The sequence below is a fragment of the Notothenia rossii genome, assembly GCF_949606895.1.
Source record: "Notothenia rossii genome assembly, chromosome: 4".
Taxonomy (NCBI): domain Eukaryota; kingdom Metazoa; phylum Chordata; class Actinopteri; order Perciformes; family Nototheniidae; genus Notothenia; species Notothenia rossii.
The window spans coordinates 18,436,907-18,460,193 of record NC_136902.1 but is presented as its reverse complement, the minus strand read 5'-3'; the positions used below and the strand labels follow the sequence as shown (position 1 = coordinate 18,460,193).

Genomic DNA, 23,287 nt, shown 5'->3' with positions numbered 1-23,287 from the left:
GGGACATTTTTCACAAGGTGAGGTCAGTTTACAGTAAGGGAATTCATTGAGTGAAAGGTGCTCCTAAGGGTAGCTTTTCAAGGGTATAGAGGCGTAAATAAATATGTTTTTGTATGCGTGTAAATGTGTGTGGCTGAATCGTCTAAATAACAATCACTACCAAGTTGACCTTTTCAACCCAGACTGTGAGTGAATTTATGGTAAGTAATATGGTGTGTGTAAAAGGGTTAATGGTTCACATTATGCACATACATATCCATAAACCATAATGAGCTAGCCATATGTGTTGCAGTGTGTGTGAGCTGTGTTCCCTGACCCTATTGATATTCCAACGGAATGTAAGTATTGTCGGAGTAGGATCCCTGTTGACTCAATTAGGGTTGCATATTGTCCTGCAAATCATTGAATAATGTGGGGACCGAGACATTGACACTGTCTGAGTTTGAATATAAATGACTGACTATACAACAATTATTCTCCCCATCGTTATGAGCTTTACTATTGATGGCCATGTCACATAATTCAAGCTTGAGTGACATGTTGGAGATCACTGACACATTCAAACTGGATAATTTCCTGTATGTCCATCAGAATATTAACTAACCCAGTACTGTGTGTGCATACACTGCCTACCCAAAGGAATTATATAGTATATACACTAACTTATTTTGTCTTACGAGGTAGAGTATTGGACATATGAGTACGAATGTTATATTTGTACATATATGCGTGCTGCACCTGCTATTTTTCAGTGCAGACATTGATTGCTCTGAGAGCTTTTCCACTGGAAGCCTATTGTTTTGTTTTGGTTTCACGAGTAAACTTACATGTAGAGATGATCACCAGACCCTCTAGTCTCCCAGGTCCCAGGAAAAGAATGCAAACAGAAAATATCAAGAGCTGAGATTTACTGTTGCTGAGACTCAGCCTGCTAAAGAGACACAATAAATAAAAAAAGCTTCCCTTTTTTTATTGTAGCTTTCTGTCTGGTCAGAAAAATATTGTCAGATGTGGTGAGGTTCATGCCCTCCATTAATGTTTTATGTTGGCTCTATACTATAGTATTTATTTGAAAGGTAGTGTCTCTAGAGTATAGAGATCCACTGAACCCTGACTGCAGCACATGGTTCTAAGAAACTGAGAGCAAGCAAGATCTGGTCGTATCGGGTGCAAAATTATACTAAGTCTAATGCGGTCAGGTAGGTTCTGCCTCTGATCACTTTGTGCATCATAATCAATTTCAAAATCAGAAGATCTATCGCAAAAAATGACAATTATTACCATATTTTAGAATTTGCCAAACAAAAACTTAATTGGTTTAAAAATGACATTTTGTATCTATCTTTCCCAGATGGCCACAGCATATTTTATTGTTGGAGTAAGTGCTGAAAATACACTTTTTATTATTTCTATTATCCTCCAGAGCATAAAAACAAATTGATTTTGGAAATAGTTTCGATCTTGGTAAATTATTATCAAACTACAGATGTAGCCAGTATTCTCTCTTTGTTAGGACTGTTCGGGTCTAATTATCTTCGCCACTGTTTGGACTCGGTCTCTTTGATGAAAAATGATTTATCTAAGGAAACCTGACAGAGAGACACGTAAAGAGGATTCAGAAAAAGCCTGCTAAAATAAAATGAATAATATCAAATGACAATATGAAAGAATATGACAATGTTAAAGGGAAGCAAGGAACCTACAGTATGATAAAGAAAAAACGAACCCTCAGCTCTTCTTGGCTTTACAATTTTACCCTTTTTGTTCTCTCACTGCTCACAGCATTTTGGCCTCTTTTTTTAACAAAAGCTCTAAAAACATACTGAACCTGCTCAACACCAAACAGCAGACAGACAGTGAGCAACTTTCGGGTAAATAAAGTGAACCATGTAGCTCCCAACAGCCAATATTTTCCAGACAAACCTAAAGGGTAAAAGAAAAATCATTATGTTGTATATTACAATCTCTTAATGTATAATGTTGTTTCATAACTGCTGTATTTGGAAATCAGCAATGTTTGCTAACAAGTTTGCAATATCTAAAAGGTAATTGCAGTCGTTGTTCATAACTTATTTTTGCTGCCTCAGAGTGGCCCAAAACAATTAATCTGTTTTTACTACAATAGTTAAAGGTAAAGGTTCCAAGGTGATCCAGTTTCAGCCCTCTTGAATTATCAGCTACGCCCCTGCTGGGATGTATCCTGTTGTTAAGTCAGCTGGCAGTAATTGCCTTTGATAGGTGAATTGGAAATAATATATGGTATGAAACAAACTGTATGAGTTGTTGAAGACGACAAAATTATGTTGTATATTTCTTTTAACTATTTTTCACCGACAACGAATGGGTACATCGTTTTTCAATCATTAGTGCACTTTCTGCGTATCGCTCTGTTCGAGTTTTCCCATAAATGCAGATTTGGTCCACAGTCCGCCCTGAGCGGAGAGAGAGGGATAGAGAGGGAGCGAGGGAGAGTGAAAGAGAGAGAAAACAGAGAGAGAGAGAGCGCGCTCCTACTCCTCCTCCATCTCTTCCCACCACTCATCCCGCAAAAGGCAAGACGGTCTGTACGGCGGAGTCCTCTCATCAAATCTCCTCTCGCATAATGGAAACTGAATTAAAACATCTGTGGTACGTCCGTCTCCGGTACTTTTCCGCTTTCACCTCAGCAGTAGCCCAATGTCGCTCTCCTCTATGCTAAAATAACTTCTTCTTTCCTGGTTATGTTTTCTCCCAGACACGCTTTCAGAAAGACCAAAGCTACGATTTGTTACTAAACTGCTCTGGAACAAGGTCGTTTTTCTTTGGATGGATAATTTTTCAATCGGTGAGTTGTAATCGAAGATAAAGCTGTTGATACCTGCAGCTGTATTAAGTCATCAACCTGTTAGGCAAATCGGTTTTGCTTTTTCCGGGTTGAGGGGTAACGTAAAAGCCAAAATGTCCTCAAGTGTCGTCAAAAACGCTGTTTTAGATTCGGCTCCATGCAACTAATTTGCATCGTGGATCAACTGCTTTCATACATTTAGAGGAAAATCTGTTTTGTAGTTGGAACTCAACAGGTTTTAAATCTCGTGCTGGTATCTCTATCAGGGATACCACAACCTTGAAAATGTGCCTGCTAATATATATTTTAAGCAAAAACGACCTATACTTTAAATTAAATTATACCAAACGTTGTAATATTTACCATTTCACACATACAACACAATGTGCTTTACATCAAGATGAAATATGCAAAATAAAATGTAATGCATACACTCTTTCCCCTACTCAAACTGTACACACACATATGCTATGAATATAGACAATGTTATGTAGCCTTGCTTGCTACCCTCGTTTTTTAACTACAAGCTTTCATCCTCAGAAAGCTGCTTCCAAACTCTGACCTAATAGAGTTTCTTAGATTCTCAGAGAATCTAAGAAATATAGCCTGGGAATACTTATTAGGATGATGATGCTTGGTGGAAAATGCAGCGTGTCCCTGTATTCACAAAGGTTTTTCAGCTTGAATCTGATATTGAATATGCCATTGAATATAGTTGTTGCTGTCTCAGTAGATTGCCATTTCGGATAGTTTAGGATATAAGTTGCATTGTTTGTGTGAGTCTTCATTATTACCTCCATTCCCTTTTTTTTACCGGCCTCACTAAATCTGTTCTTCAAAAACATGTTCCTTTCTCTCACATCTGTAACATTAATTTATCTTTAGCTTTTTTCTAATAGTTTACTACCTCTCTCCTGTGATAATCACACAGCTCTCCTGTCCTTCCTGGCCATACAAACTATCTTGCTCTCTTCCCTTTAGATGTTGAATGAGCTGAAGTCAAGCTGGTTGTGAAGGTGCTGGACTTGTTCCCCCCTAAGCCCCAAGCCAGACACAGCATGGCGGCAGGAGTAGCGGCATGGCTTCCCTTTGCCAGGGCGGCAGCGATCGGCTGGATGCCTGTTGCCAATTTGCCCATGCCAGTCGCGCCCGCCGAGAAGAACAGGCGGCAGGATGAGCTCATCATCCTGAATGTCAGTGGACGCCGCTTTGAGACTTGGAAGAACACGCTGGACCGCTATCCAGACACCCTTCTGGGGAGCTCGGAGAAGGAGTTCTTCTACAACGAGGAGACCAAAGAGTACTTCTTCGACCGGGACCCTGATGTGTTTCGCAGCGTGCTCAACTTCTACCGCACAGGCAAGCTCCACTATCCACGCTACGAGTGCATATGCTCCTATGATGAGGAGCTGGCTTTCTTTGGCATCATCTCAGAGATCATCGGTGACTGCTGCTACGAAGAGTACAAGGATAGGAAGAGGGAGAATGCAGAACGTCTCATGGATGACCAGGAGGACAAGAAGGACGCTAAACTGCCCAACATGACCTTCAGGGAGACCATGTGGAGGGCTTTTGAGAACCCCCACACCTCTACCATGGCTCTGGTCTTCTACTACGTCACTGGCTTCTTCATTGCTATTTCCGTCATTACCAACGTGGTAGAGACGGTGCCCTGCGGTACGGTGCCCAACCAGAAGGAAGTGCCGTGTGGTGAGCGCTACACTGTGGCCTTTTTCTGCATGGACACGGCCTGCGTCATGATCTTTACCGTGGAGTACCTGATGCGCTTGTTTGCTGCTCCGAGTCGCTACCGCTTCATGAGGTCAGTCATGAGCATCATCGATGTGGTGGCCATCTTGCCCTACTACATTGGCCTGGTGATGACTGACAATGAGGACGTGAGTGGTGCTTTCGTGACTCTCCGTGTTTTCCGCGTGTTCCGCATCTTTAAGTTCTCCCGTCACTCGCAGGGCCTGCGCATCCTGGGCTACACTTTGAAGAGCTGTGCCTCGGAGCTGGGCTTCCTGCTTTTCTCCCTCACTATGGCGATAATTATCTTTGCTACCGTCATGTTCTACGCAGAGAAGGGTTCAAGCTCCAGCAAATTCACCAGCATCCCAGCCTCCTTCTGGTACACCATCGTTACTATGACAACACTCGGGTAAGAGCAAAGCAGACACCTCTTTTATCTTTTGTGTGAGTGTGTGAGTGCGCACATGTGTATTGCAGTTGGGACTGTTATGTGTGAGTAAATGTTTGATTCGACTTGAAATCTGTTTCTGACAGCGTGGCCCAAAAACTGAACTGCTTCAAAATTCAGCGCCACCCTTTGGAATACATACTTTATAAACTTTTTGTATAATGATAACTGACTACAGAGAAATTTAACTTTTCTGTATTCACTGTTTTTGTAGCTGATGGTAATTTTCTGGGGAAAGAGAGGCCATCAGGATATTTCCTTCTAGTAATGGCTGTGCCAATGCATGCCCTTTACTCATCACTGACAAGAGGGATAGGGAGAAAATAGAGATTGTAGAGGAAAGTGGAACGTTAAAGGAATCTTATCGAAAGAAAAACATTGGATAGACGATGGAGGAATAGCTATTATACTATTACTTTGCTCTCCACCATTTACTTTGGTTAGCAGACATGCTCTATTTCAGGATAAAAAGCCTTCCTTCTCCACCACTCACATTTCATGAGTGACACTAGTTGCTGGCTTTGGAAATTAAGTGGCTCTTGGTGCAAAGGCTTTGATGCAGAATAGTAAAATGAGTGGTTTGCATTCGGGGCAAGGATCAGGGATCATCATTGTGATTTATTGTTAATCTGAAGCTTAGGTCTGTTGATAACATGAGGAGCATTTTGATGAATTGATTCCTTTTGATTCCCTACCTGTTTTTCTTCATTTTTAAGTCATTTCCACAAGTTGTTTTATAGCAGCGAGGGGAACCACACATGCATCATTAGTTTTACACTGCATGCACGCACACAGAAACACACACATACATACTCCCGGTTCTGTGATGCAGCACTATTAGGCTTAATGGTAATGTGTTTCATGAGCATCCCCTGTTGTGGATGTGTGAGTCAGACTGAGAGGCTGACAAATTGCAGCTTCCTGCTAAATGTCAGACTCACGGAGGCCATAAATGGCTCTGAGCTCATTGCTGTGACACACTTGGCACCCTGTCATTGTGCCCCCCCCCCCCCCCCCATTCACAACCTGCCCAAAAGATTTGGTCTTGAGCAAGTGTTCATCTATGGATTGATTGTTTGCTATTTAAGGTAAGATAAGCAACTAAATTGTGGGAAATGGCGTGGCATTCTCTGCACTGTTGTTCATTTCGTGAACATGCAGCAACTTGCTTTGCTAGCTTTTAATCTCTAAATGTGACCCTCAAACAGTCTCATGTTGCTTTACAGTAGGACTTTGAAAGAGGAGGGTGTGTTTGTGGGGGGGGGGGGGGGGGGATGTTGATCTTGGCCTCATCAATAAAACTGGGTCCAGAAGTGGGTGTCAGTGACTAATGATGTGGCCCTCTGCATCTGCTGACTAATGTAAACCTGTCTGACATAATGGTCTCTGCTCTATGTTTACGTCTTAAACACACACAATCTCAGCATACACACAGAGAAAGTGCTTGTCTTAGTGCATGTTTCAAGACATAAAGCATTGTGTGCATGTTAAAATACATTGTATGTGATTCTTTCTGGACATGGTGTAAGCATGTTTCCGTCAAGGCTTACAGTGATTCCAGATGCAAAGTTTGCAAAGTAATATCTTTGTTTAAAGTTTTCCTGCCCTTTCCTTTTTTAACTTGAATTAATATAACAATCTTGAATGTCTGCTCTGCAGCAATTCTACTTGTCTTACTAAAAAAGATGAAAGACAGTTCCCACAGACAATGTTTTCTTGACTTCTTGTCATCATGTCTAGGTGCCTCAGGGTTTAGGGCTACACTGTTGAGAGTGTGTTCTGCTTTGTTCTCCTTGTGGATTTACTCAAATCATCTGCACTTTAATATTTAATTTACTGCTACCTTGTGAGCCTAAGCTTGAGGTGTTTCTGCTGCACTATGAGAAATTCAATCAGGAGAGACGGTTTTGATGTAAGAAGAATACATATTTATTGCCAGGGATACGCAATTAATGTAATGGTGATTTTGGCGATTAGGCCCCGTTGTGCAGGAGTATCATTCGGGAGGGGAGAACCGATCCGATGAAACCCCCCTGGGGTCTAGACACCGGTGGTGGTGAATGGATAGTTGGGTCGGTCTGAATAGGAGTTGCTAAGCTTGACCCTGTATTCAGAGGGACAGGAGGTGAAAAGGGGTGGAGGAGGGTTGCGTTGAATCACCTGAAATGACAGCTGTCGGAGGGGGAGAGTCAATTTAAAAGGTCTAGCAGGGCGCTATGATGGGCTTGTGGGAATAGAGCAAAGTGATTGGTTAAGCCCCCGATCACTTATTGAGAGGAGAGAGCGTAGTAACATGGAAATAGTAAATGAAGAGTAAAGACGGTCTTCCTGGTTGAACTTACGCTGAGCTTCATTAATGTGCTCCCATTTTCTCTAATGTTCCTGTGGATGTATGTAAGATTTGGTGTTGTTCACATGCAAACACATACTGTATTTCACACAGCAACAAGGGTGCCCTGTCTTTGCCTTATACATGAGGCTTTTTTTAATGTTTTGTTTTTTCGACAATAATCCGGACTCAACTAGAATCGATAATCCCTTTTTCAGCAACAAAAGACCAGGTGGAAAGCTTTTGGAATTGCAGCTCTTCTTTTTGTGATGGAAGTTGCTTCAATGGCAGCAGCATGTCAGAAAGGAAGGAAAATGGATTAAGTGCTAAGAGGAGAGGGAGAAAATTGAGGAAAGTGGACAAGGAAGGCAAGCCAAGTTTATTTATAAAGCACCTTTCAACACAAGGCAATTCAAGGTGCTTTACAAAAATGAAAGACATTCAGACAAAGGCATTTAAAAACAGTCATTCAAAAGAAAAGATAATAAAATGAACATTAAACGAAAAAATGAATGAATAAAAAGTTACATTGCGGTTTAAGATATGAATAGTTCACACAGAAGTTCCACTTTACTGATGAACACAACGGCTCAGTTTCAATTAAAAGCAGCGACAAAAGGTTAAGTCTTCAACCTGGATTTAAAAGTAGTAAGAGTTGCAGCGGACCTGCAGGTTTCTGGGAGTTTGTTCCAAATATTTGGAGCATAATAACTGAACGCTGCTTCATCATGTTTAGTTCTGACTCTGGACACAGAAAGCTGACCAGTCCCTGAAGACCTGAGAGATCTGGATGGTTCATAATTGAGCAGTAGATCAGAAATGTATTTTGGGCCTAAACCATTCAATGCTTGTAGGCTTGTATTTATTGCTTCTATCTTAATCGCTATATTAGCTGCAATACTGAATTGCAGAGGATATGTAAATTAGTTTTGTTACAAACAATAAGTCTAAAATCTTCAAAGGCAGAGCCTCGAGGCCATGCTGCTCCTTATGACCAACTGGACAAAAAGGTTTAAGCAACCTTGCAAGATAGCGAGCCACCAACAAACACTGCCATCCTTGGGGCCCTGTGCTCACTCTATTGCAGGGCTAAAAAGCTTAGCTCAAATCCGGCAAATGAGCACACAGTGGTGAGGCTTTAGTTAAATCAGAGACATTAAGGCAAAAGGACCTGTGAGGGATTGTGTTCTCGAGGTTGTTAAACAAATTGATTTTGAACTTTTTTGAGTGATAATAACTACGTGCATTTTTCACATTTGGTTGGTTTTTATTATAAACTGCTGTGTGGCATGGGAGGAGAGAGAGGGTTTATGTTCGTGAGAGATATGCTGCAACTAAACCTCAGTTTTTCATTATTTGTCCTTCTAGACTTCATGAGGTCCAGATCTTTATTCACACTAATGAGAGACAACTGTACATAATCCCAGTTTAGCACTTAAATTTGTGATGGTTACTAATAAGACTCTCAAGGTTTTGTTCTTATTACCTTTATTCATCATGATCTGTTTAGAGATTATTTGTTTACACTTAGCACTGGGACCGAATTGCTTTAATGGCTTACATTTTAATGATATAATGTAAGTCTAAAAAAGAATTCACAGTGGAACCACTAAATGCTGTATGAATGCAATATAGTAATATTCAAGAAGTGTACCATCTTACATATAATATAGTTTGCCTCTACCAATGAATCCTAATCGGTCATAAGGAAAAAACATGTGCGTTTTGTAATAACATTATGTTCATTGAAATGCTAATTCTGCACTTTTGATATACTCCTTTACCTGTTTCTTATCAAACTTTTTCACTGACTGCACCATTTGAGAAACTCATTTACTCTATAGATAATTGACAAAGCATCATCTTAATGATGGAAGGAAATAAACGGTCTCTTTTATTTGTCTTTTCAACTATAAATGTTGTAGTTATTTTTTGCCAGTCTGTAAACAATGCAGTACAGAACAAAAATATTGTATACAGTTTAATAGTATAATAATTTGAGCAATAAAAAAACCTCTAGTTCTAGCACTACATTAAAAAGCACTGCAGTTAACATACCCAAACATGCATCCTGCTGTCTAGTAGTTGCAGACTCATCAGGCTGTTCCAATCGATGAAGTGTTGATGAGGGCTGTAACGTTTGGTTGTGTTGTAATCATTAGCATAGCCATGTCTTAGTATGATGAATGCCCCTATCAAAGCCCCCCCAGCTTCTTTTCATGACTGCTCCTCTGAGATCAATGCACTGCTCTCTGTCTCCCAGACAACCGCACAAGACCTTTCACGTACACTGACGCTGCCGTGGTGCAGGTAATACTCGTGGATTTGTCTGCTCCTGCTCACTTGTGCCCACAATGTGTTTGTATGTGTAGACATCTGTGTTTCCACCCTCTTTTACAACTTGTTGTCACCAAGATTTATAGAGCATTTATCCTGGAGCCCACAGCTTGTGAGAAGTGATGATCAATGCAGATGAACGAATATTGATTTGGGCAGTAAAGAGAAATATGGCGGCCATTGTTAGTGCTACTACGTAATTAGATTGTGTGATGAGGGTATGAGTCAAAGATAGCACCCACATGTGATGTTACTGACCCCTTATCCTGGATTTATGAGAGTGGTTACGGAGATACTGTGTGCATGGTGAATTAAGTCTAGGTCTGTTTGCAATCTTACCTTTTTCAAGGGTCAGGGTAAGCAGTCGGTTGACCTGTAGTCACATTAATTGAAACGTATTTGTAATAATGACCGAGGATGAGGTCATGACACCCATACATTACATTGGAGTGTGAATTATTGTATTACTGTATTTGCCATGTACTGTAGTTCACTTTTCCCATTTGTTCATCATCACATGACTACTAAAACCCTTTGGATTGAAGAAGTCACATTTGTAATACTAAGGTTTTCACATAAGTCTTTAGAGACAGATCTTCACAGCTTGCCTTGACTTTGTACAACAACACCTGTTTAATGACTTGGGCTATGATTTGAGTTGTATTATTGTGTTTTTTGTGCATGTGGTTATAAGAAAATTACAAACTGAAGGAATATTTGAGGAGAAACAGAAGGTCATTCATATTTTTAGACTAACCTACCTACCCACCATCTACTCGGACGTCTGCTGTTGCTCAACTGATCCTGGGCACTAACTATTCTGCGCCGTGAAAGATGGCCGCATTGTCTTTTGGCTCCTCTCCAACTTTGCCCTTTTTCGTATTTTGTTTTGGTTTATTTACTTTTTGCCGTTTGCTTTTAACATGGTTCGCAACATGCAAGCCGACCACACCAACTCTGCTATACAATATAGCAGAGAGGAACTTCTTCACATCAGAAACTTTGTGGACAAAAACCCACCGACAGACAATGGAGATCCGCCATGGCTACCTGTTGCTGTCCTACCTGAGAGACGCAGGAGGAAGACAAAGCGGGGGTCCCGCGCCGGGATGCTGGTCAGACTGAGGAAACAAGAAAACAGACCCCCTCTTCCGAGTATTCTTCTGGCTAATGTTCAATCAATTGAAAATAAGCCAGATGAACTCAGAAGTCGGATTGCTTTTCAACGGGACATTAAGAACTGTAACGTGTTAATTCTCACTGAGACTTGGCTCAACCCCGCTATCCCGGACTCCGCCTTTGTTCCTGACGGATTCACTATTTTTCGCCAGGACAGGACAGTTAACTCGGGGAAAAGTAAAGGTGGCGGTGTGTGTGTAATGACAAATAACAACTGCTGCACAGATGTGAGGATTATTTCTTCGGACTGTTCGGCTCATTTAGAGCAGCACTATTTCACTTTTTTAAACTGTTTTTCTTTTTTTTTTTCTATTTACTATATTACTATTTACTTGCACTATATGTTTCTGTTTATCTGTGTTATTGTGTTGCACAGTTGGAGAAGCCTGTGACCTAAGAATTTCATTGGCATAACTGCACTGTAGCTATGTTTGTATGACAAAATAAAGAACCTTGAACCTTGAACCTAACTATGTTCAGGGTATGTAAGTAAGTGTCTATCTTAAAACATTTGAAATGAACTGTGAGTGAGTGATTGAACTCTGACAGAATGCCCCTGTGTATAGTCACAGCACTCCAGTGCAATTCTTAACAAAATGATTTATTTTCTTTCCCTTGTATAGTCTATATTAAATTGAGATATATTTTTATATTTTACTACAGTAAGAGTTGTTATTATCATGGGTTTTGAACGGATTTACTCATTGGGGTTGACGCATAACGCATGAGATACATTGTATACCTAAAGAACAAAGAGGTCATCCTTCTATAACTTGAAAATGTTGCATTACCAACCAATAACAGTCAAAAGTATTTTCTGGATGTCATGTAAAAATAGAGAGCAGCAGCGTAATGGACAGATAGTCATGGGTCAAAGATTACACTTCTTACAATATTGTCCAGAGGCTTTTTTCTCTGTGGTTTGTATGCTTGCACAGCTTTTTTTCCACCTTTTTGTTTGTCTTCTTTTTTTTCTCTATGCAACATAAATCTGCCAATAAAAGCTGTGCTACAATAGGCATTTGGCAGGAATCCAGCCAAGTCTGCAAACTGTAAATAACAGTTGGACTGGAAAGGCTTTGTAACCTAATGTTAATATATCAGGACTTGTCATGCATTATGGATGAATGTATTCTCCACACTGACAGTGGTGGGTGGAACAGCACATTGCAAAATTACAGAAATCCAAATTCATAATAAATTGTGGACTAAATAAGATCTCTTTACTCTACTCAAAATATAAGCCACATTTATGTGAAAATATGTTTATTTATACACACACATTATTTGTATATTTATATTGTTGTCCCCTCTTTGTCCCCTCTCTCTCTGGCTGTAGTGAAACGTTTGTGAGTGCATTCAAAAGCTTCAGTCATATCTACAGTCACCTTCGGCCTCACAATGGTTTCTATACATCACTGACCTCTAGCTGAACTAATACAGCAATTCATTGCGATGAAGATATACAATCACATAGAAAAGAAACATGTACATAAAAACATCAAATTCAACCTTGACCTCCCAGCTGTTACTCTCCTTCAGTTTGTCTTTCCCAACTATACTCTTCATTCTTCCTTTCAGAGTAAAGAGACATTAAGGCGATATTGTGCTCTGAGCTGCTGCCTTCCACCATCCTACTGACCACTATTCCACTTTCTTGTATCTTGGCGGCTCTTTGGATGGCAACTTAGCTCATGCAGTCTGCTGTGCTCCAGACTTAACATTTGGTGCAGAATTTTTTTGTGGGAGCAATTCTATGATAAAGTGCATCTTAATCAAGGCAAGACAAGTTTATTGGGCTTGGGCATAAGTCATACGATTTTCATTGCCATTTCTACACTGTAGCTTATGTGCATATGACATTAAAATCTTTGAATCTTGAAAGAAGCTTAAACAAATACAATAATTTCTTGTTCTGTTTTTTTTTAAGCCAGACACAAATATGTTAATAGTGCTATCACTTACACTTCTGACACTGCAAGTGTAACCCACATTTCTTGGAAAAGACAACATGTGACCTATTGGATAAATACAGATCTGTGTCTAAGATGGAATTTTTTTTTTTTGCACAATCGCATTGATTTAAGAAAACCATAATTTTCTTCTTTAATCCGTCTACAAGATGTTAATGAATTACACATTACAGACAAAATGGGCTGGATGGTACTTGACTTTCATTGCTTTTTTTCTTTGACATTTTATTCCTGTGTCTTTACATTCTCTGCTTTTTTCGTGGTTGTTACTTATCTAATGTGTTCCCTGTAGCTGCGTGTGTTCATCACTAGGTTCTAGTATTATATTATTCAATGTATCTGTGTCCCACTGTGAAGACATATGTTAGGATTTATTAAATTATTTTCTGTCACTCAGTGTACCTTTCTCAAGTAATTATGTTCCCTCACATTTAGTTTGATTTCCGCTGCTGAATTGTGACTATGTAGGTTGGTATAAAGGCAGAAACATAGGTCATTTTCCTGGTCTGCGGTTTCTAGGGACACAGGAATCACTCACAGTCCCCTCATGCATCTGGCCGTCTGCTCATACAGGTGAAAGTAAATTCGAACTGAATTTGTTACAGACTAGGACACTGGGTCCATCCTCTGGTGGGCAGTCACTCAAGCAAATGGGCAGTTATCACAAATCTAAACTGTATGCTTTTTGAATGCAGACTACACTTCCTCCCGAGGGGCACATGAATGTTCAAATTCAATGGCAGGCTTCCAAACAGCTGTCAAGATATTTCACTAAAAACCGCAGATGTTTTTCTCATCATAGTGGTTGAGGAAACGTGAAGTCAAGAGGACTCATTGATGACGATAGTACATAATGTCAATCCATCGCACTGAAATGAAGTGCTGGACCGACAGACTGACATTCTCCTCCACATTTTTGATATTGTCATCAGGTTGAATTGTTGGTCATATTTGGTTTTATAGCAATCTCACAATATTAAAATATGATAATAAAATAATATGTATCACTTCTTAGTTAAAGCTCCTGCATTTTTATTTCTCAGCAGTTGCGAATTTATCAAAGGACCTAAAAAAAATCAGCATCCATAACCCCTATATAAAGAATGAATAAGACCACATTACACATGTCAAAAGGAAGGTGCTATCTAGCTGTTACCTGCTGCTTTTGTTTTGTGTTTGAGGTAACATAAGTCAACACTGAAGCCCAGTCTGCCTTGCAAAATCTTCCACTGAAATCACTATTTTCAGCTTTGTTAGATGCTCGCTCAGCCCCCTCTGTGTTGTTGTTGGTATATATTTTACCCTCTTTTCATGCAGAGTTCTGGATGATTGCCCAATCTTTGAAAAAAAAAGTGTCCTACATCTTTCAAGCTTTTGCAAAATGCATTTACATGGCCACCTGTCAGCCAAGGGGAGGGTTTGTTGTTGCCAATGTGACTGTGAAGGGTAATTGACAGGGAGGGACTTTCAGTGAGGTATTTTAAGCATGTGCTTTGTTTTGCCATCCCTTTTTTTCCTCATTGACGTGCCATGCATGAAAATGCTGCCCTGTCAAAGGACACTTTGTCCTGGCTAACTTCATTGCAACTAACTGAGCAAAAGTGATTGCAGTGATGCTCAAGATGCTGAAGCAAAAAAAAAAAAGAACAGTATGTCAGACTTGTGAACATTTCATTATAAAAACTGTCCCTCTCTTCTTATCTCCTCCCTCCCTCGATGTCTCTCTCACACTGTCACAGCTGATTGCTTTCAGCTATGGTCCTTACTAGACCACTACACTTGTGCCCACTCCTCCAATTCAATTACTAGCAGGCTCTCAGCAAGGAGCCTGAAAAGGAGTCGGTGATTTTCAGCTTCCAGTGTTTTAAGCAGCATCCGGGATATGGTTGGACACTTGGTAAAACCAAACCCACCACACCAGACCCAGATCCCCTTCTTATCAGTTTATGCAGCATTCAGACTTTCATTGATGGGGCTTATTCGACTTTTTGCAAAAAGAAGCAATGATAGTTCGGTTAAGGAATGCAGTGTCGGTCTCTTTGTCAGTCGTCTGCCACTTAGTCAAGATGGAAATATCTCAATGATTTTAGGATGAAGCCTACTGACCTGTCAAATACTTTGTTAATGACTTTCCTATCAGCTTCAGCTGTTTACTGCCAATAGTACTCTAGCAAATGTTGGCTTGTAACATAGTAAACTCACATGGTGAACAAGCATGAATTTTCTTTGTGAGAAGGTCAGTTTGTTGACGGGTCTTAGTGCAGAGCCTAAGGTGATGCTAGCATGGCTGTAGAGTCTTGGTCGTGTTTTGTCGTGTTTCCTGTTGCAAAGAGACGCTTTTCATTCCTGTAATCATAATTTACCCAGTTCAGTTCCAGCTGGGAACGATAGTTGCATAGGAGCCCTCTTGCTCCCATAAGATGTCTCTAGTTTGTCACCTGTCGCTTTGCGAGTATCTCAGGATATGCTTTCAATTAAGTGCATTTTAGAGTGCTGAACAACACAAATATACCTCAAAGTAATTACCTAAAACAACAAACCTTAGATGAAGTTTAACTTTTCTTTTGATTAAAAAAGATACATCAACAGTTTGAGCAGTACAAATGATAACTCCTCCTTGGTTTATTTTCACTGTATTGCTAAGAACAGGGTGATTGATTGAAGAAGACAACCACTCCATCACTTTGTAATGTGTTGCTGTAGTCTTCTTATTGGAGTTGGCCCTTGATTGAGTTGGCTGAGCAAACACCACAATGTAAACAATTATGGATTAGACACTATTGTGTCCAATAGGCAGAAGCGCTCATTACAGAGTGGATAATGGGGGCTGAAATGAATATGAATAATAGCTCCATATATGTAGGCCAAGTTATAGAAATAAATCACCTCTCATTTCCCTGTAGAGAATGTGATAAACGCTGTTTGAATGACTCTGATTAATCTTTCCAGACTCACAGCCAAGGTTTTTGAACAGGTAGACGTCATTGTTCCATTTCTTTGTGCTCTCACTTTTTCACTGACATACATGCATTTTCTCTAACACACACACACACACACACACACACACACACACACACACACACACACACACACACACACACACACACACACACACACACACACACACACACACACACACACACACACACACACACACACACACACACACACACACACACTCTCTCTCTCTCTCTCTGCATATGCATGTTTCTCAGTCTACTGTATTTATAAACTGTGTTCTGTGCTGATTACCTAGGGTGACAAAAGCAATTGTTCTGCTACACTAAATCTGTGGGGATTAATGATTGTCTCTGGAGCTGTTCCATCTTCTCTACTCTTTAACACCCTGGCAGGCTTCATTAAGGAGGATCTTTCTGTATTCTTTCATGACATTTGATTTGCTTTAGTTAAAAAATAAAAAATAATTTAACTGTAAAACATTGTGCCCAGTAATTCATTATATTAGAGTTCTCTACTTTAGAATTCGTGTCAGGGAATGGACATATCATATGACTTGTTCATCAGTCACAAAGCTAGGAATCAACTTTTTGTGATCCAGATGTCTTTGAGGGATTACTCACGCTGAGGGATTAATCCTGCCATGTGCCATCTGACAGCACCAAGCACTCGGAAGAGCATAAAAGTCAAGTCATGGACTAACACCATTAATAGATTTCAGTAAGCCCTTTTTCACTTCGAAGGTTGAATAGTGGCAATATTAATTATATTTCTAAACCCCTCTTGTTAGTAACCCGTCTTCTACCCCTGCGCCTTTTTAGGAGCAAGGGCATGGTCCATTGCCGCTCAATATGAAGTCTCCTCAAAGGATTTTCTTCTGCCTCATTTCACACGGGACAATACGCATTATGTTTTAATCTTATTAGCATGGAATTAACACCACATCAATGACCCCGCTCAACACAGAGAGCTTATAAGTCCATCCAGTTTTCAGTTGATATGCAAAACAGATTTAGTAGCACATCTCAAGGCAAAGAAATCATTGAAGCCATCAGTTTACCTTGAGCAGCAAATCATGCTGAACTTACCATAAGGAAACCACTTTAGCTTTTGAAGGGAGACGGTCCATAACCTTGGTATAGTATACGTGAGCAATACACTTCAATCTTACACGTGATGGAAGATTGAACAAATGGGCAGCGTGAGCAAATTGATTTTGTTTCTCTGCGGAGCATTGGTGGATAGGACATAACCTCAATGTCCAGATGCAGTGTGGAATATAGAGTAGGTCCCTGCATTAAATATGGTGCTGTCAAATGGACGTATCGCGGGAAGTTTGAGTGGGAGGAAATGGTGCTGTATAACATTCAGTCTCCATTTAAAAGTTGTATTTATTGGCTTCATTTTTGTTAAATGCTTTATTAAGTCATGACATAAAATAAATCTGCCAGTTTTTTGAGAATCTAATATAGAAACTCATCACCGGATTTCTTTATTTTAGTATCTTCGAGAACAGAGTTGTTCGTTGTGTAAAATATTTAACTTTACTTTATAAGTAAGTAGATAAGTAATTTTTGCAGAGAAATGCTAATTAGCTCATTTGCATATCTCAACTGCAATCTCTCTTTATTGGCCATCTCTCTTAACTCTTTCATTTCTCTGTTACCCTTAATAAAACATTAAGTCTGATACTCAACCCATTACTGTTTCTGCATCTCATGTCTCTCCACCTGTAAAAAAAAGTTTTTGTTGTAGTGAAACATTAAAAACAATGCTTTTTTATCCAAGTTCAGTTTTGCAATGCCTAGAGTCCACAAGTAAACATTTTCTCTCTCGTTCGGTATCCTTCCCCTCCCTCTCTCTCTCTCTCTCTCTCTCTCTCTCTCTCTCTCTCTCTCTCGCTCTCTCTCTCTCTCTCACACACACTCACACACAATGACTTTGGACACAGTCCCAACCCTCAAAGTGGGCTCTATTACAATTAATTTATCTCTACGTTCAATAGCCTTCAGCATGTGCAGACACACAGCGGGGGAATCTCATCTCGCAGCATGTTTGTGAGGTAAAAGAGAAACATGTCTGCTGTTCATTATTAAAATTGCAAAAGCAAGGAATACAGAGGAGAGGAATGAAGCGTAAGAACATTTAAAGCCAATTGGTTTGATGTTGGCTTCTATGAAATACATACAAAAAGAGAAAGGAAAAACAGATGCACAAACTAATTGCATTTCAGAGGATTGTCACATTTCAATGAGTGTATTTGGTAATGAGTTGAAAAACACTCAGCAGAGCCTGCACCGCTGTAAAGTTAATTTAGAAATTCCCTGCTGCTTCTTTGGTAGAATGGTGTGTCTTTCTAAAAGCATTCACTGCTTCTTTAACGATCTGATGAGGAAAAGAAGACTTAAACTAGAGGTGTCAGAATTGGCTCTCTTCCCTAGACACACCAGAATGGAATGGGGTAATAGTATCTGTGATACAAATTTAAAAACAAATAACATTAGCGTATGATAGGAAAGATATCCTTGGGAATATGGGAATACACATTGGGTATTGTAACAAGCTGCCTTTTCTTTATGCAGATGACACTGCTTCTTTGAAATTACAGCAAGCAAAGTATTGACAATTCCTTGTTTTTGTTATTGTCGATAAAAACCTGCAAGCGGTGTGGCTCACGATTTGAGATTTGAGAACCTGTTTGCATAGTTTCCTAACTTCTGAGAGACATTTAATCAGACATACACAAAACCTGTTGACCAATATAAGAAAATGTGCAATCCATTATCCCTTTACTGCACTTCAATGTCCTCCTCTACAAACAGCACTTTGCATGCTGAGTGAGTTGCATGCATGACTAAAACACCAGCACCATCCTTGTGGATTTATCTATGCGATCCAGGCTCCTATCCACTCACCGAGGTGGCTAATCAGGGTTGGATGGAGATGATAGCAGCCTAATGGGTGGATATAGATCAGACAGCTGTGATTGATGATGTGGTCAAGTGCTTTGGACCACAATGAATGTTCCCAGGCCAGGTGGAGCAGGCCAGCAGCAGGTGGCTGTAAGTGGAGCACCAGCTTTCCAACAGTTCCTCTTGGCAGGACGCACCTTGGCCACTCACCCCCCTGGTCACTGAGCTGAACACTGTTCATACATTATTTTTTTATTTTTTTATTCCACACATAGCAGTTATTTTAAAACAAAACATGTACACTTTACAAAACATGTACACTTATGCTGTTTTTTTTTTTTTATAGCACATGGTGGAAAGCAGCAGGGAGAAGAAAAATCTTATTTTACCTGCCCCTTTAAAAAAAAAAAAAATAATCGTAAAATAAAAGCAATATTCTTTCAGTCACAGTTGCTTGCAAATACTAAAACATAAAACCAGAATACAATCAAAAGTTTTTTTTAATTATGCTTTCTTTATAAATGTTCTTAAACATACAAAAAATTCTTACAGCCCTTTAAATCATTCGGCAAATAATTCCACTTCTTTACGCCAACTAGAGACACACATCTGCTTTAAAGTAGCACGTGCAAACTGATGCTTCAAATTGTATTTCCTCCTATGATGATTTGATGAGTTGCATGTATGAATGATAAGGAAAGTCATAAGCAGGGAGATCTCCACTCACTTGACATCACTTATCAAGAGAGAGAAGCAGCTTAGAGACTGAGTGACGGACATACTGTAGCAAGACAACACACTTCTCCATAAGTGAGTTCAAAGGTGTTTCTCTTGTGGTTATGTTCTAGCTGTACCGCAGGGGAGCTGTGACTTTTAAACAGATGCAGGAGAGGCCCGGGCTGCAGAGGTTGGATATGTTACCTGTTTCACTCCCACATAACTTTCAAATAGCTTTAGCAGAGCTTACACTTTCCTTCAAGACGTGTTTTAGATGTTAAATGTCTTGATGTTAAATGTTAGATTTCTTGTACCTTCACATCGCTGTTCGTCATTAGTGAGTTTGACCAATGTGCCAGGTTCTTTCATGAGAGTTCAGAAACAAAAAAAAGCTGAGCTGAGGTTGACAAGTGCAGTCTGAGGCCATGAATGGAGAAAGAGATAAATGAGGAAGGAGAAAGATGGATGGGGACTACACTAACGTTTTTAGGGAAGACAGAGCAGGGATTAAAAAAAAGCGGATGCCTTTGTGTTTATTTTTCCTCTTGCCATAGATCAGCGGTCGTATATTTGGCCTGTGCTCCAGTCCCCAGCCGTGAGGTCATTGATGTGTGTTCTATACAGAAGGCATGCTGGGAAACAGCCAGGCCCCATGGAGAAGCAGACTGATACCAAAAAACTTGGCCAAATGCTTTTAGAAATTCACAGATGGCTGCTATTGAGGGCTTTACAGTTCCAAATGTGTGTCCTGTATGTGCACGTTTGTGTATGTGTACCTGGACAATCGTATGCGTGTGTTCAAGCAAGCAAGTGAGAGAAGCAGATTCAAAGACTCATTGTTTGCATGCCACCAAAGACGATCAAAATAATAGTGTTTATTTTTTTGCTTTACAAAACAGCTTTTTTTCCCCACTCACTTTTATTGTATTTGCTAACACCTTACCTTTACTCATAACTAACTACAAGTAGCAAAGCAGTTTCTTATTCCTCTCTTTCTTTTACCTTTGCTAGGTGTTTGTGATTACAGGCATTATTGTTAGTGTTCAAGGCTTTTGTTAGTGCTATTTCACCTTTCTTGGTCATGCTTGCCTTTTGTTATCGACTCTAAATGAATAAAGACAACAACAAGGCCGCAGTGATTAAACTAAAGGACTGAAACTCAACCCGAGCCCAACAAGACCCGAGGGCGTAAGCATACTTACGTCCATACCTAGAATACAAAAATGATACGGTTCTAGCCACATTAATAGTGCCTAGTGGTTTTGTGGATGGAAAAGTACATCGGTCATTCCACCATCAAAGTTTACAAGTGTTAATGCATAATGCAGACGTGGTGAACGCATTGCTTTTCCCATTGCACTATAACGCAATAGGCTGTTGTTTCACTGCAGGTTGTGGATCATCTCCTCCTTAAATCTTGTTTAAAGACCTACTTATTCTCCCGGGCATTTGCAGACCACATATAATACTTGTCAGTCTGTGCTTTTAAATTGGGGTTATTTACTTGGGTTTTATTTTTGTTTTTACTTCATGTATGACAGTTTTCAGTCTGTGGCTTGAAGTATAGTTTGATTGCCTTGTGTTTTACATTTGTTTATTTCCTATCTGTTTTTTTCTAAATGTCTTTATGCTGTTTTTTTATATAGTTATTGATGAACAGCACTTTGGTCAATTCTGTTGTTGGATTGGATTGGATTGGATTGGATAGCACCACTAATCAGTTCACATCAGTGTTTTTAATAAACAACTATTGGATGGATCGCCATAAACCTTGCTAGAGATGTTCATGTTCCCTTTTTAAGATGAATTTTCAAAACGTGCATGGCACCTTTCCTTTGTAGAATCATCATAAGGTTAAATTATAATTTGTTAAATATGCTAAACATGAGCTGATGCTACAGCCTCACAGAACCAGTAGCCTGCTGAGGACCACTAGTGTTGCTTATTGATAATGTGCTTTGAGTATAGAAAATTGCATTCGCTCATCACTTACAATGCATGGTGATATTTATTCTGAATGTTTCTATCCCTGCCAGTCAGGCTCTTGTCTATAAAGACCCCCTCCAGAGAGACACAAAGGGACAAGAGACAGTCTCCAGTGGAGACAGATGCAATTACGATTAGACCAAAGTCAGAGGACAGTTTAATTCATCAGGCAATTTATGAGAGGATGATCAGATAAATGCTTTAGTAAGTGGAGGCCAGTCACAGCTCAGGGTGATTGATGTGATAGCCATATAATCCAATAAGTGATTGTGGCCCTGCACTGCAGCACTACAAACAAAGACGTATGACAGAAAGGAAAGCCACATGTAAAATTGTGTGGTCATTTGCCCGCAGTTTATCTGATGTTCACTGAGCTATCACTCACGGTAGGGACTGATTTATTGTGTTTAGCATGGCGTTTGAGAAATTGTCTGAATCTGTTATTGTTGGGATATTTTGATATTGCTCCAAAACGATCGATGTCACATTGTGTGTGTGTGTGTGTGTGTGTGTGTGTGTGTGTGTGTGTGTGTGTGTGTGTGTGTGTGTGTGTGTGTGTGTGTGTGTGTGTGTGTGTGTGTGTGTGTGTGTGTGTGTGTGTGTGTGTGTGTGTGTGTGTGTGTGTGTGTGTGTGTGTGTGTGTGTGTGTGTGTGTGCGCGCATGTGCGTGTGGCTCTGCGTCTTTTTCTTCCAAAGCCCAATCATTTTGGGATTAACGAGTGATTGAATGGCTGTATGGATATAATCTTGATTTGATTTCATTGTGATATGATTTTTTTCTTTCTGCTGCTTCCATAATGCACTCAATTTAATTTCAGCACATTCAATTTAGTTGTTTTTATTGAGGCTGTTGGTGCCTTTGCCTCCTAGCAGGGAATGAACATATTGGAGGCAACAGTTATCTTAAATCACTCATCTGAAAACGGACTGTAAATATTTAAGTTATAGTGGTTTTATCTCTAAAGAAAAGCGATTTAATAATACAAGATAAAGTAAGTATTTCAATATGAGAATGCAAAGAATCATAGCCTGCCGAAGCCTCTCTTTACTCGGTGGTTTGAACACCTATTGGCACATATCACACATGCAGGCTAAAAATAGAAACCATCCACACTTCCATCATCAGCCCCTCCTTCTCTACCACCTCCCCTCCCTTCTATTATCTCCCTTTTCTCAACACATCCCTCTCCTTCTGTCTCTTCCCCACCCCCTTCACATGTATACTGCGAAGCTCTCACACAACATCGTGCAGAAAATACACATTTTGAATGTACATATAAAAATAGCACATACGTAGGTGAAGTATGAACGTTTATTTTTTATCATGCGTTATATTTTTAGATGTGTCGTCTGTTGCTTTGCCGTTGTCTCTGTGTTAACTTTAAGCTGAACATGAGAACAATGTGTGGAGTTTATAATTAAAACACAAACACAGACACACAAACATACATTCAGAGCTGCAGCAGGGTCTCACTTAAGAGGATCTGTGATGCATTGTTAAGATTCTGTTAGAAAAATATCACTCGTCACCGGCTTGATCTTCAATATCACGATACATGGATTTATTATCCTTGTAAGAATGGAAGTAGTCATCACACACAGAGCATATGGGACAATGAGTTCCTGAACAGTGTCCTTCACATGCCTACAAGAGTATCACAGTGACAAGATGGAAGAATACCGGTTCAAAGCAGTATTCTTTGCTTAGTTCAGATTAGCTAAGGCCTGCATAAGCAATAAACATGACAGTCATATGTCTATCTCCATCATCATGTTAATCGCTGTCACATATCTTATGCCTAAAACAGTCTGTCCTGACGCTCTTCTATGTAATCATACTTCCTGTTACAGTATATACACAGCTACGTATGG

At 39.9% G+C, this 23,287-nt stretch overlaps 1 protein-coding gene across 2 annotated transcripts in view; it reads left to right on the top strand.

Moving 5' to 3' along the window:
- Positions 1–2,482: 2,482 nt before the first annotated feature.
- The window catches only part of kcnd3 (potassium voltage-gated channel, Shal-related subfamily, member 3), a 106,492-nt gene continuing 85,687 nt past the window's right edge, over positions 2,483–23,287 (top strand). The window contains exons 1-3 of one of the 2 annotated variants that reach the window (XM_079679459.1): positions 2,483–2,628; positions 2,735–2,824; positions 3,806–4,985. In XM_079679459.1, the coding sequence (XP_079535585.1) occupies positions 3,883–4,985 (1,103 nt within the window). In that variant the 5' untranslated portion in view covers positions 2,483–2,628; positions 2,735–2,824; positions 3,806–3,882. Of the gene's footprint in view, positions 2,825–3,805; positions 4,986–23,287 lie in introns of both variants that reach the window. The other variant, XM_079679458.1, reaches the window with a different exon arrangement.